At 30.6% G+C, this 15,952-nt stretch overlaps 1 protein-coding gene across 1 annotated transcript; it reads left to right on the top strand.

The window, feature by feature from the left end:
- The first annotated feature begins 12,767 nt into the window (after positions 1–12,767).
- On the top strand, positions 12,768–14,323 carry LOC132729133 (mucin-2-like). Its single transcript, XM_060714874.1, has 2 exons — positions 12,768–12,977; positions 13,493–14,323. Exons 1-2 carry the CDS (start codon positions 12,848–12,850, stop codon positions 14,134–14,136), a joined length of 774 nt encoding a protein of 257 aa, XP_060570857.1. The 5' UTR covers positions 12,768–12,847; the 3' UTR covers positions 14,137–14,323.
- The last annotated feature ends 1,629 nt before the right edge of the window (positions 14,324–15,952 follow it).

The following is a 15,952-nucleotide window of genomic DNA, read 5'->3' as shown; positions in this document are numbered from 1 at the left end:
TTAACGATTTTATTGTAAGTATAATTACATGTATAATTATATCAATTAATACTGCTCGATGGCCTAGTGGTAAGTATGACGAAGTTGTAACCTACATGTAGTAGGCGCAAGTTCGAATCTCGGACAAATCCTGTGTGTAGTTTTCATAAATTGATTTTTATTATATCTTTTAACTTTATGAAACATAAGTTGATAAATCGTGTGTTTCATTTCTAGCACTTTTTTATTTTATAATTTTGATAAACGGTCAAGTTTTGCAAAATACAAAAAGTATTATAAAAGAAAACATAAAAAACACTTTATCGAACCTACAGTCTTCAATTTGAAACTAACTTAAAATCTAACACCTTGTCATCGAGGCTTGTAAAGCAAGTGATATGATTATAATTCTATTTGTAATTCTACTTTATACATATACCGTTGTATGGTTTTCTTCAGCATCCGATAATTACCGACAAATTATTACCGATCATCGAATATTTGCAAAGTGACTATGAAAATATATATGCTTAATAATTGCATAAAACAATGTTTTTCTACTGTAAAAGTGCTGTCTGCATAAACAAATTATTCTTATTCACTATCGAAAAAATATATTATTTAGCTGAAATCAATATTCCTGTCGTTACATACGATAAAGTTAATGTTAATTGCCTTTCAGTGCGATAAATTCTCTGTGTATCCAATACGATTCCGACCCCTACTGTCATACCGAGATTTTTCATACAAAATTACTTTGATTTGCACTTTATCAGCTGCCAACCATTCACATGTTACCTGTATGTCTATCTTATCAGCCATTTGTTACTATTAATAGATTTCATAACAATAACATACAACGTGTAGTCACGTGATTCTGGGAGAAACTGTTTATAATAAATAAGATAAAACATAGAATAGGTCTTATAAGATACAAACAACCAGATAATTTAAAAGTGTCATTTCAAATATCATGCATGATTTATTTATCATAAAATAGCAACGCTTGACACTTTAAGAAAAGTAAAAGCATCCCTAAATTCAATGACTGATCCATAGGGATACGTCATTAATTCATTCTATAAAAACTGTAATGTTGCTTTTTACGATGTCAGTATTTAAATATTTCATTTCATTTAGCAACATTATTGTATGTTTGAATTTTTGTGATTACTGAAAACAATTGTAGTCTTTAATTGTTCAGTAATTGTTATGCTTTTATTTACAGAAATTAATGCCTTCTCCTACCATAGGTATAATGTTAAACTGTTACAAATATAGTCGCCGGTTTCTACCGGCGACTAATTACCATGAAAGACTATATGGTGGTAAAGTGTTGAAAAACATTCTTGTTACAATGCATTTTCAAAAATAGATATTTATACTTACCATTGTACTGTAGTCAAATTTATTAATAACTGCTGGATATTCAGCTAAACCCGCGGTATGAGTCACGAAAAGAGTTCTTCTTTTATTAATGCGCGAGTTTTTCTAAAGTCACGAAAAACTTTTGATCTGTTAATAAAAATGTTTTGTTTAATGGGGAAATATTTATTTCCTGCTTATAATTTCTAGGAATTATTGAGCTTACTATTTAATTATAGCATAATTTCTTGTCCTACTTTTTCGACAGCGGTAAATCGTTTTAGCAGTTATTTGCATAATTGCGCAATAATACTACGGGGCTTCAGCGTTTTTATCAATCAAATACGTTGTTATTTTAACTTGGATAACTTAATTTGAAATTGAAAAGGCTAAATATGGAAGTTTTTAAGATATCCCGACGAAGTATGGGAGTTTCATAGGATCAAATTATGTACTATTCCGTGGACTGTTATTCGGTTGAGGACACATTGCGCGATTGTAGCCAACGAAATCCAGCGCGTCCGTCGCAAAAAGTTATTCATGTCTAGTTGCGTTCAGTTTACCCTAAACACACATTATTTTTTTTTAAATAACCAAACGTTATGTCATAGCTTAGGCTTAGCAGGTCAACTGCATTTGACAGCTGTGGCACTTATAACTGATACCAGGAATGTTTACAAGATATCTGTCCGACCGTTAAAACAACCGCAACTTATCAGCCCTTTCCGTCAGATTCTGGACACAATAGTAAGAATACACGGAATGGATCCGGTATTTCAGCCTATCCTACGGTAAGAAACTAAATATGTAATATAATAATTTAATGCAAGGAGTTGTTGACTAAGTTCATGCCAATATATCGAGTAAAAATACCACCTTAAGGTAAACACTTAAGGTGTTTACTTATTGTTATGGTTAATTTGTAGAAACCTTAAGTACAACTAGGATTTGGTTGTAATTGCAAATCATTTGACATTTTTACACTGATTATTATTGTCAATCATAATTTTACGGAACTACTTAGACTTCATTTGCCTTTGAATGTCAAATACATATATTCGTTATTCATTATTAAATATTAGACCCTCTGATTTTGTTTACATCTAAAACCTGGTAGTATAAAAAAGTGATCCGATTGTTGTAAAAAACGAACAAAAGGGGAGATCACTCGGAAGCAATGAACACATTAAAACTTTGAAATCGTAGACTCGTTTTAATTGAGTCTAGATCTGTTGATGTAGGTAAATGGAAAATTGCGAAATCCCTTACTCCCCATAGCACCAGCTTAATTGATATTTAATCTTCACTAAATGTGCTGGGATCGATGATCCCGGTGGACAAGGAAAACACAACATTACAACACTGTAAAGGGATAAAGTATAATTTGGTTTATCACTTGCAGTAGCTAACTTTTGTGGAACTGTGTATATACATCACAGGCGAATTTTTTATGGTGCGCTGACGATATCAAACCAATTGAAAATACCTGGATTAAGGAAACTATCTCGAAAACAAAGCTAGTTGACAATCTTTTATTATAATCAATAACCCCATAAAAGGCGACAAAATATTAAACATCTCTGATTGACTTTATAAATATTGAAATTAACTGATAAACTGTCTCGGTGATATTATATTTTACCAGTACACCGTGATCAGTGATTTGGAAAATTTAGGTATGAGGATTAAAAAAAAAACATAAGCCGGTGGTACACTTATTCAAACCAGAATCTGAAGTGTAATCAAATCATGATGAATTATATTTTTTATTACTACCGAGACTATCTATTTTCCAGACTCTTTCCATACTTCTTTACAGATCTTCTCTGTTTTGTTATGTTCTTTTGTTATATGAATTGAAATAAATAATCTAACTGTAGTCAATAATCTATAGTCCTTTGAGCTGCTAAATAGAAATATCGGGCCACTATTTAAAACTATATCAATTTTCCATTTGACAATATTGATGAATAAACTTAGTATTGAAGTTTCTAATCAATTAATGAAAAGAAATACCCCTTCACATAACTTATATTAATTTAAATTTCATATGTAAATATGAAATTTAAATCAATATATTTATAAAAAGTAAGACACCTTTATTTCATAATATAAATATTTACTTGGATATAGTATGTGGTATTACCACGAGAGAGTGAACATTTTACCATTATTGCGAGAATCTGTCATTGTGATAGAATCATTCTCTTAATTATGTTTAAGAGACATTTAACGTTTATTGTCTTCACAATATGTTCTTTAATCTATCTTTACAAAAATCTAAATCTATGTCGATGATTCCTTTTATGTTTTGATTGAATTTACAGTCCATAAACAGCCTTAATCAAACCAAGCCTGCAACATTTTCAATTTTGCCGTTTTGGACTTTTTTAGGATTTTCTGTATTTTCTCTTTATTTTATGTCATGGAAATCCAAGCTGAACAGTCATTTATTTGGCACATACTATTGCCCAGCGTAGACTCGCAACATATGACCCTAATCGAAATAGATAACACCTTGCTATGAACATGGCCAACGATTTCATAAGATCATGCCCTGCAAAAATTAAGACATATGCTATATGAATTCATAATATGCGTCTATTAATCTCAGGTTCGTGCGAACAAAATAGCGTTTTTAGCCTTTGATTCTTTCCATAATACGTTTTTAGAAATAGTTTAACGTAATATTTAGTAATATATGAGAGTCTTTTTTTTAGAATTTTGTATTTACTAATACTAGTACTCGCAATACTTCTTAATCTCAGTAGATGTCTGAATATATTGTTGCTAAGATATGGGAACAAAATTCATCATGAAAAGGAGGCATTAAAAAACAACGAAGCATCAAACAAAATCTTGCAACACAGAAGCATCGGCAGGGAACCAAGTTGTGCACTGAACAAAAGAATGGAGAGAACACAGGGATGCAACAATGACGGGGCGTTATTATCAATGCAATAAGGGAAATCACATGAACAATAAACGTGTGTTTTTTATTTCGCTGCACAACCTTGCAAATCATTGACTATGTTAATATCTGTTACGTCTGATGTAAACCTAATGAGTCAAAATGTTAAAATATCCTCCTGAAGTTCCCGCCTAAATATTGGCAAAAAGTTTTTTGTTCAATTGTACATCAAACTGTATCATTTTGAAATTGTCAAATTGTGAAATAGTTCATGCAAAAAGATAGATAAATCCAGAATCATTTTTAAATAGAAATAGAAAAGGTTGCTTCGCTTAGACATTTAAGACATAGTAACTGGCTGATGAATATTCTTCTTGTAGATAAATTGTTCATGTTACTGCTTAACTTTTTAATTTATGTGGCCACCATGAAATTTTACATCACAGCCCTCATTTCGAAGCAAAGCACAGATACAGCAGATTTTTTTCTGAGTTGTAATTATATTTGGACAAAATTGGACGAAGTTCAAATCAAATTTGTATCTTGTAGTGTTTTTACAATGTTTTTCCTTTGTTTTAATCTGGTAACGCAGTAAACGACTGAAGGTGACAAGTCTTTAAACTCATCCGGGCCTTAATTGGGATAAACATTCTGGCAATGTTTGATGAAGATCAGATCAAAATTGCGACATTTAGAGGGCGAACATGGGGTTTCTTTAATTAATCTAGTTTCTTTGTTCTAAACCCAGCTAATGACACAAGATGACTCTCATGTTTGAACTGGATAAATATTCTAGAAAAGATTGATGAAGATCAAATCAACAAATTCCTTCCTCTACATTGCTAACAAGTTTTTCTTATCCGATGACCTAGTTTTCATTTAAAATTAACCCTTTCCGAACTCCTTTGTGGTATCAATAGTATAAACTTTACAAAGTTTGAAGTGGATACAAGTGTGGCCTCTAGACTGTTAACAATGTGTTTCCTCACATTTATAGAATGTAAACACGGTTATCCCCTTATTTGACATCGAAACCTAGTGTTTTAGCCAAACTGACCCATTTTCGGACTCGTCGAGAACTCTTCGAAGTGAAGTTCAAATCAAAATTGTGAACTCTAAAGTGTTAACAATGGCTGTTCCCTTTTCTTTATTTAAGTTGTTAACCCAATATTTCGAACTTATTTGGAATATCATATCATCTTAGATATCATTGTTATAATTATTTTGACAGTTTTATAGGCAATCAACCCAAATCTAAAATAATAGTGTTTCGGAAATGTGGACACTTAAAAAAAAAAATGGGCATACAATGGGATAGAAATAAAATTTGTTTCGTGGCACAAGTTTTTTTGTACTTTATTTACTCTACAGTTATGTTGCCAAGAAGTTTCACCTTTGCAAGTAAACAAAGCGGGTAAACTTATTATTTCGTTGTCAAAAATATTTTTATAACCTTATCAGAAAGAGCTAATCAAGTTATTTGATTTAACAATTACACCAAAATTTACTTAGCAAAAATTGAGGATTACCAACCTTGTCAAATCATCTAACATGTACATACTTGTTTTTGCAAACATGTTGTATGTATGACTCAAAAGTTTGCAACCTTTTGTTCGCCCGTAGTGAATACTTTCTAAGACGTTTATGACAAGGTGTATTAGGTATTGAAGCCAATATGTATGTCCACAGAAAGATGCTTTAAACAGTGTGCCGTTTTGTTAAAACGTTTAGACGATGCAGGTCGTGTAACACATGTACAATACTTACTTTATCAATACGTAGTTTGGCCATGTTTTGAATGCAAACGAAGAAGTTAATCATATGGTATTCTATAAACATTCTGAAAAAGACGTGGGGATTGTGCATAGGAGAACATTTTTAAAAAAATGACACTGAGAACTCTTAAACATCTTTGGGCTACAAACTGTATTAAGATGCTCTGAATCTAGATATATTTGCTAAAACGCATGCTGGCTAAATTCGTTGCCCAAGTCATGCGCTCATGAACAAAAAAGCAAGACTCTAAATAGTGATTAAAAAGTTTTGTACATATTGTCATAGTAATAATTACAACTTTCATTTCCTTAATGTTTATCTTTGTACAGTGATTTAAAAAATATTTTCAAGAAAATTGGTTAGCTTCATAGTTAGTTTAATGATTGACCGTGATTCTGATCAACAAGATTTTAACGACATATTTTGAATTAAGGTATTAGCACCCTAATGCATTACCTCCGCTTTGAAGAGTATTCAAATAGGCTGTTAACTACATTGAAAATGAGGGCTATGGGTTCAATCCCCAGAAGGGTCAATTTTTTTTCTTTCTTTTTTTCTTTTAACATTATTTATGTATCTCTCATGTCCCATTTGGAAAGAAAAAAGTGTTTAATTTTGATTTTTTAATTTATATAGGTATTTATTAGCTAAATTATGCTAAATCTAGTAAAAAATATGGTACCTGATATTTTCAAAGTGTAATATAATCAAAACTAGACGGTAAAAGTATTTCATATTCTACAAGATCAACCAATATACTTTTTTAAAAATTTAGGGAAAGTTTGAAAACAGGCACTCATTTGGGTAAATTTTAAGAATTTTTTAAGTTAGGCTCCCTAAGTAGAAAAATGGTCAGACACGTGGTAAAAATGGGTGGGGTAGGGTAACATTTTTATACAGATTTCATAAATTTTGAGTAGAAACCATAATTTTGCTTATTTGGATTGTAAGCTGAATGGTACTATTTGTTTCTTACCAAAAATTAATGGGAAAACATTTTTCATTAGAATGTTATTGCAGATTATTTAAAGGTTCCTACTTTCTAAAAAAGGGCCCTCATAACATTCTAGCTTGAGTTCAGAAAAGTGGCCATAACTTGTTTTCCGTACGGTAAACTTTGTTTAAATTTTGCATACAGGTGTACTTTAAGGTATACATCTGACTTATGATGTCAATTTTTTAGTTCCTGATAGTGCCCATTAGGGTCCTAATACTTTAAGGAAATCATTTAATTCACCTCCATATTGTGTATTGATTTCAATACATTGAATTTTCGAATACAGTAACTGTGTTTTTCCAGAAGTCATGACCGCTTTCATTGTTAAATATGTTCATTTATTTTATGCTTTTCAGTGGATTACTGATTTATCCGTGAAAATTATATTTGATAATTTCACAGTGAAAATTATCAAAATATAATTTCACTTTTTTCAATGACGAAACTACTTTTTTAAGATTTTCCCCATGTGGTACCTCAATTTTATTTTTACGGACAATTCTGACAATGTCAGGCTGTTAAAAGAAATAGCTAAGCTGAAATAGATAAATAACTTAAATGTCAAAAGTAACACAGAGAGAAAACTTACTTCTATTCCTTCAAATTCCAATCACCAAATTTCGTCTCTAATTTTTTTTTTTTCGTTTTTACAGTCTGAAAAATACATTCCTTCCCCATGCAAAACTGCTCTTGATGACATTTTGGCATATTAAAGTATCCTACGAGCAATAACTGCCGTATGCTTTATGAAAAATTGAAAAGCATTGACAGCCATCACTCGTAAAATAGGTAAAACAACCCAGCGTTCCTTCAGAAAGCTTCCAAGTTTTCCATTTTCCTAGCTCCTTTTCTGAATGTTTTCACTTCTGTCAACACTTATTTTTTGTCTGTTACAATCCTCAAATAAGTTTTCTTTCTTTTAAAAAGGTGTATGACAAACAAATCCAAATTATATCCTTCTGAATCTTACACAATTATTTTCCTCCCATGAAATACACAACTTTAAAAAATGGCTGCCGTTTACATTTTAGAAAGCCAGGTCTAATATAAATTCGCAGTAAGTAACAGAAATATGGATGGATGGTTGGAATTTTCTCCTGCAAGAATTGTTTGTTTTTATTATAAAAACAAGCGATCATTCATATTTTTTTAATAAAATGAATAAATATCACCGTCATTTAACCTTGATTGGCGGCCTTATTTTTCAGCTCAAGACTTCTTGTTTTAAATGAGAAATTCCGTCTAAATGGGGCTCTCAATGGGGGAAACAGATTTTAATATTAACGTTAAAATTATGGAAATTTCGTTTTAACTTGTTTTTAAGCATAAAATAAAAAGAAAATTTGTCTGTTTGTTGTGTAAGATGTAATTTTATTTCATCTCGTGAACTTTAAAAACAGAATACTGTTTTTAAAGCTCACTCGATGAAAAAAAATTCATCTTACACACAAACAAACAAATATCCTCTATATCTAAAACATCTTGATATATCTCTGTTAATAGTTAAACTTTTTAGAGAAAGAAATCTAAGTATATTTTCTATCTATTAGGCATGCTAAAGGATTGTTTTGAAAACGAATAGCTACTCTACACAATGATTTTAATTGATTCCCTTTTAACTTTACTTGGGGCGTAGGCCGTATGAATATAACAAAACGTTGTTTCTTGCTGTTGAATATTCAACAGAGATCTTTACATAGCTAATTGATGTTCATGATAAGATTCTGACCGCTACATTACATATTTGTTCTGATAAAATATCATAATCGTATATATTGTTGTTTTTTTTTAATTTGTTTTGTATAATTATCTTATTTTAACGAAAAAAGACTTTTCGATTTTATTTTTTGTTAATTGACTACAATGAAATTTGTAGGCACCACGTTATAACTATCACCTTTATATTTATATTATGTTGTCTTTAAAATAATGATTCCTGATACCCCCAAAAACATAAAATTTTGAACACAGAGATTGAATTAGAAGTGTCTGTCGACAGTATATATCTATATAACTCATTATGTATTCTGTTACGAAATTTTGAATTTTTTATAATACTACTGACTCCATGTGATTTGTACTAATACTGTGGAAGAGATATAGCGTAACTATTTGAAAGTTTATAATAGTTTAATGAGGTTGCTACTGAGTATTTCATATGATGTAATTGATTTATAACCGGTAATTTCTTTTCCTTGATTTTATTATTCATTGATCCAAACTTATAAAAAGAAAGGAAAAATTCCATGTCCAACCGCAGACAATACCACCATATCGATAATTATTTCCGCCATACTTCCGTTAGGAATTATGGGTAAAATACGAACACTATCACATGCGTACATTTATGTTATAGCACTGTTACAAATTAAACATGTCTCTTTATAATGTTGAATGTATTTTCTTTATTATCTTTGACTGATTATGAAATATCGTATAATTTATCAAACAAAGTTACAAAAAATAATGTAAAAATCTATGATATTGAAAAATACTTTTAAAAAATGCACACCTTTTTAATTAGAAACAAAATGGAATACGTTTGGATATTATATATAGCATTACCTATTTATGGAAGAAGCGATGGTATACTGCCGGTATATCCAGGTAATATGATTTCATAATGAGGAGTTTTTTATTGTAGTTTTTTTCGTTTTATTTCTTTTTAGATCTTATTCCTACTCATATAAGTAAACTTCATCAGTAAACAATTATATTTTTGTATGTCATACATCCAACAAACAGATAAAAACACATTTATATAGCCTTTTTTGTTATCCAGTTTAAGATCAGACTTTTACTTAAATCTTATTTTTTAATTATTATTATTTTAACATCTTTGTCTTTTGTAACATCAAACATTGACTTTACAATTGTTTAAAACTATTCATCTTTCAAAATAATACTACTTTTATACATACAATAATATCTTGATTTTATTCGTCTAAATTTCAACTTTTCCCCTGATAATGTAGAAAGCCAATAAGAAGAGATAAACAATGAAGACATAAGAGATAACTAATGATTTTTGCATGTGTTCAATAATGTTTGAAGGGCACGCCAGTTTGAGGACAGCCGCGAAACTGCAAAACTCTCAAATATACATAGTAAAGGCAAATCTAATTCTTGAAGCATGTCACTTGCAAAACTAAATGTATTTAAAAATGCAATACTTCTCTGAAGATACTGAAGAAGATGAAAACAAAAAGTAATTGCCATTCTCAAGTTGTTTTTAAATTAGTTGTGATTTTTTCTTTGCTACGTTGTTATATATATATAACCATGCCATTTATTTTAGCCGCTCTGCTCAATGCCCAAATATCCCAAACATCCCTGGATTTTGTTTACTTCCCACAAAAGATAGTATGGAGTGCTGCCAGAACCGTGTGCCAAAGTATAGGCGGAGATCTAGCTACGGTAGACTCTGAAGTCATCTTGGATTACATTGTAGGACGAGCACAGAAAAACTACGGAACTAATATATTGTAAAGAAATTTTGAATCATTTATATTTATAATGGAATCAGAAAACGCTACAAAATCAAAAGAAAAAGACATAACGTTTCAGAGCAAATAAAGTTATGAGTAAAAGTTTTTGTTCCGAAGATTATAAATATGGGACAATTCGTTATTCGACGTTAACTGTGTCATAAAAGCATTAGAAAAACTACTTGTAACTTATCTTTTAGCATCATTGTTATTTTCAAACTGTTGATTGCTCGATAAATCTAGTTGTGAATGTAACAATGGGGGGAGTGGGACTTTTTCTTTGAAAAATTTTGTACGTATAATATTGATAATCAAGAAAATAAATCGGTTAAAATATGATTGTTTAAATGATAGACCAGAAATGAAATTACCTTGAGACACTGTTTACCATGTTTAAATTTATCACAACCCAAAACATCTGTGCAATCATGACATAAGCATGTTTTTTGCTCAACTAAATTTGGTTTGCCCAGTTAAGGGTCTGTTAATACCATATTCAAATATAGTTTAATCATCACACCATTTTATTTAACAGTCATAGAAAATAGACATATTTGACAGATTTGTTTCAAATTTAAAGTACCCATTTATATACGTATTGCGTTTAACACGCCTTTCATTTGACATTTATATTTTCAGTATAGAAGAGTATTGGGTTGGACTAGTACATCCTCAAGAAAACGATCGCTTCTGGGTCGCAGACTGTAGGAATTTGACATATACCAAGAATTATGAAGACGTTATTTTTGATTTGGGTAAACATTGTGTACGAAATAGACATACTCACATTGGAGACCGAAGGGAATGTACTCAAGAAGAGGCGTTCTTATGCCAAGTTCCTTCATGTAAGAATCACAATTTGTCATAAAATGACGAGAAAGGCAATGCACGAATCAAAATCCTTTGTGCATAAGTTCATATGCTTGATTTTTAATAAATATGAAAATGATCAGTTTGTGTTTGCAATATCAGTTTGATGAGTTGAAAGCTTTATGCCTAGAAATTCACTTTCATAACTTTCCCAGAACCAAAAGGCACTAAGGAATGAGTATCAAGGAATCATAACTTTATATGAAATTTGTGTAGAATTAATATTAGATTAATTGCGTTGGAAACTTTATGACTATATAATCACTTTCGAACCGTTCCTGGAATCAAACAACACTAAGTAAGCGATGCGTATCGAGGCCCCACTGTGCCACCTATCCTTACTGGTCCAACGTGTAAACCACTCGGCTCGGCCCGCTGCAACTTACAGCTATCATTTACTTACATATCATTTTCATGCCTAATTCCAAAGGAACTGTTTGCTGCATTGCTTTCGAATCAATTTTTATTCTTGCTTTTACGGGAAAATGAAATTGTGTGTATTGAAATGAAGTTGTACTGGTCAAATTTGAAACGATTAAATTCGATCCATTTATGCCATTATGAGTAACTAAAATCGATGTACGACATATAGAAATAAATTTGAAACATACACCTAGAACACTCTGGCTTGTGAAGTTTTATATAAACACAATGGCTTTATTTGTGATACATGTATATAATATATCTATCCCATTTTTCTTATAAAAAGAACCAACAACAATGATAAGTGTAAGGAAACAAACCCGAATGATTTAAATTCGACAAGTACTATTTTACTCACAGTTGTTGTTATTAATTAATAAAAAGATCAACTTTTTTCCCACAGCACAACCTTGCGATGTTGTTGAACTTGTCAACAGCGAGGTGTTATCTGTAGAAACAGATGTAACAAATTGCGAGAATATATGTCTGAATGATCCTGAATGTTGGGCGGCAGTAAAGTATGTACCAAACAATTGTGTACATCTTGCTTTGCCAGGCTATGGTGTTGAAGGTTTTACTTTGGGGTCAAAATTTTGTTTCAATGGTAGGTATTTGCTGTGTTCAAACGCGACAAACATCATGTATTTATCCCTTGTTAGTTAAATTCATTTTATGTGGGCAATGTCTTATAATTATACCTTTTTTGCAGAAAAATATTTTAATTTGTCGAAGACTTTTCTCATATTATTCGTTTATATAATGTAGAAGATCTTCTTTGTTACGAGATGTTCATATGTAGGATCATTCTCTAATAATTGTAGAATTAAGGGAGTGCTCGTTTCTTTTACTTAGCTTGTTTCATGTGCATGTCCGTGAAAAAGCTTGCAATTGTAACCAAAGCTAATGATATCAGTGTCAAAATATAATATCTAACTACTACCCAAAACGATTACTTTAATACCTCTTTCGATAGTGTAGCATTTATATTTTTGTTCTAAGAAGGACTCATTTGAAACGCAATGTTCATCTATATTAGAAATGAAAATTCTTGATGAATTTCCTGTGCTTAATATTCTTTTCTTTTCAGTAACTTTAAATGACACGATCATTACTCCAGATTTATCCAACAGCAGCCTTACACCTGACGCTTCGTGTGGCCCGTTTACAAGTGAGTATAACTTTTAATATTTAAAGCAGCTCCACTGAGGTCTAAAAGTGTTCTAACCTCTAATTTGAAAAAACTGACGTAGACCAGCTGGAGCACTTATAACAGGAAAATATACAAAAAATGAATAAATAATATACTTAAAATTAAATTTAAAAGCGATATTTTATGAATTTCTTAGAGAATTTGAATTTTAAGCGTTTAAACTCGTTTTATTTTTATATCATTTTACAGATTAAAAATAAAAACTTAAAAAATGGAAAGAGCAAAGGATCTGAAAAGTCGCTACAGATATAAATAAATATTATTTAAAGTAAGCTGTTAGGATCTTTCAATTTTATGTCAATGTTTGATGCTATCCCTCCCTTGTCTGCTGTTATGTATTTCAGCAACAATTATGAAACAGTCTATTCTAATTTAAAAAATTTGCATGAATTATTGTCTAAAGATCAGTTTATGGTGAGCATAATACACATTCTAGTAACATATGAAATATAATATTCTCTATTGCACTCCAGTCCAGCCTTCGCCAACCAGTGCATCTCCATTGACATCATTAGGTCTCCCAATTTGCGACACTATTACGCTTACTCAGAACCTGACCATTACAGTACTTTCATCGGAAATAACAACCGTAATATCACCAATAACATCAACTGAAACAAAAACAGAAATATCTTCCGTTACAACGACAGAAGTATCAACAGAAACAACAATTCAAATATCGGTAGATACAACTACAGAAATATCAACAGAAACAACAACTGAAATGTCCACAACAACCCAAATATTGGCTCAAACAATAAGTGAAATTTTTACTGCTACTAAAACAGAATTATCAACCACTACGATTACCGCGCCTGATACTGCGACTCAGGGTCATTACCAAAATATAACATTTGAAAAAGCGGAACAGGTTGCTGCGGAAATAGCTAAAAACTTAACAATTGACACAAAATCAACTTCATCTCATATACGTCGACTTACAAGCGCTGACGACAAACGCCAATCTTCAAAATTCGTTGGTTATATAGCTGTCATTTTTGTATTTGCTCCACTTACACTAATGTTGTTAGCTGACGTAAAGAAAGTGCTCCTTGATTTCCATTCACACGAGAACATATATGACAAATGTAAAAGGTCTACAAATAAATGTCCATAAAGAATTCCTTGATTTAGCATTGAATGGTTTGTAAAATAGACCAAAGTAGAAATTATTATTTACCAAACTTTTATAGCTTTCTCTTGATTTACACGTTCAAAGGCGCTTTACAAATAATAAACTGATAACTAATGTACAAATAACAATATCGGTAAAATACCAAAAACAGCTTTAAAACAATATAAATGTATGTACGACATACAAAAATTATAACACAATCAAATAAAATGTGGTATTACACTAATTTGAAGTTAAAATATCAGATATCGATTTTAGACGATAAAAGATTATCTTAAAAAACTGAAAATATTAAAATTAAAATATTATAATTTACATTCAACAGCGAAATTGCACTTACATATTATAATTATTATTACTATTATTTAGTCAACATATTACTATTATTATTATAACTACTGTTAGATAGTATCTCTTCCTGCTGTTTGATTTATTATTAAATTATGAAATACAGTCATTGTGCTTTGTTCCTGATATTATAAACAACTTTTGAATTGCAAAAGAAGCCGGAAGACCGCACAGATTTCCGAACATGTGAAAATACTATGACAGAAGGATTGTCTAAGAGCATAAGAGTGGACAAGTATTCATAACACAAGACAGTTTTTCTTTAAGGTCAATTTAGCTTTAAAAGTGTATTTTAGTGCATTTAATTTACATTTTACTACGTTAATCAGAAAATATTTCATATTCAGCGCTAATTCCTGCAGGTAATGAGCATCATCCATGTCTTAAATTAAATATTACGACATTATAAAATACATGTACAATTGCCCTTCCTAAAGAAAAAATATACATTCATGAAGCGTAAGTGTGCCTTCAATTTTAAACACAAGGTATTTTCTAATCTAAAATAACATTAAACTGTATTTACATTATCTATTTCATGTTGATCTAATGGCTTTATATATTATTTCTATACTTTATAGAATTTTTGAGCTTATTTCAATACATGTATTAATTATACTTCTTTTGTATCTCTTTAAATTTTTAATTATACTTCTTTTGTATCTCTTCAATTTTTGACGTGCTTTGCAAGAGAAAAAAAATGATACAAAGCAATACAATCTTTCTGCTAGAAATTGGACTGTATAACTTAAACGTGTACTTAAATGTACTTAACAGCATTAGAAGATGCACAAGAGATGTTATAATTCTGGATCAGATGATGCCGTTTTTAACCTCCCTCTGTCGGTAACATAAATATCTGATACACTGCTGTAACAATGTGGTAAAAATGAACAACTTATTAATGAAAAATCTCGAACAGGGGATTATTGCCATTAAACTAATTGAATTATTTATGTACTTTTAGAGTTCATTATACAATTAAACAATGTTTTTTTCTCAGGCTATGAAGACAATTGATAAGGTCGGGCGAGGGAAAAATTCAATTGATTTATATGAAATGAAAGACTTCGATCAAAACATCAGATAAAAGTTTACCCATATAACGAGTAAGTGACCTTATGCTAAATGAAACGAAGTTTTGAGATAATATAGTGACTTACTTTGAGGGATTATGATGGTTAAGAAGGTTTGTTTCCAATTATAAGCTGTTTGACCACATTCTAAACGGATCAAATTTGTAACACCATGTGTAAAACGTGATTGTCAAAGAAAGGGAATGTGAAAAAAATCATATTTTGTAACAGACTTGTTTGTTCTTCCCTGACAATATTAATTTAGTAACTATCACAAGTACATCCCCACTGAACTTTAATCATCGTCACAATATGAATAACATCACTTTTTCGTATTCGTTACATCGATTTTGTAGATGTTTTGCTTTTCGGGG

This window comes from Ruditapes philippinarum, unplaced genomic scaffold (genome assembly GCF_026571515.1).
Source record: "Ruditapes philippinarum isolate M1 unplaced genomic scaffold, ASM2657151v2 ctg1843_1_1_1_1, whole genome shotgun sequence".
Taxonomy (NCBI): Eukaryota; Metazoa; Mollusca; class Bivalvia; order Venerida; family Veneridae; genus Ruditapes; species Ruditapes philippinarum.
The sequence above is the reverse complement of the archived record's forward strand: the minus strand, read 5'-3'. Positions and strand labels throughout refer to the sequence as shown.

Coding starts and splice junctions, on each gene's coding strand:
- LOC132729133 (XM_060714874.1), top strand. CDS start 12,848: ATGAAAATTCTTGATGAATTTCCTGTGCTTAATATTCTTTTCTTTTCA. Junction 12,978..13,492: donor TTCGTGTGGCCCGTTTACAA/GTGAGTATAACT, acceptor ATTGCACTCCAG/TCCAGCCTTCGCCAACCAGT.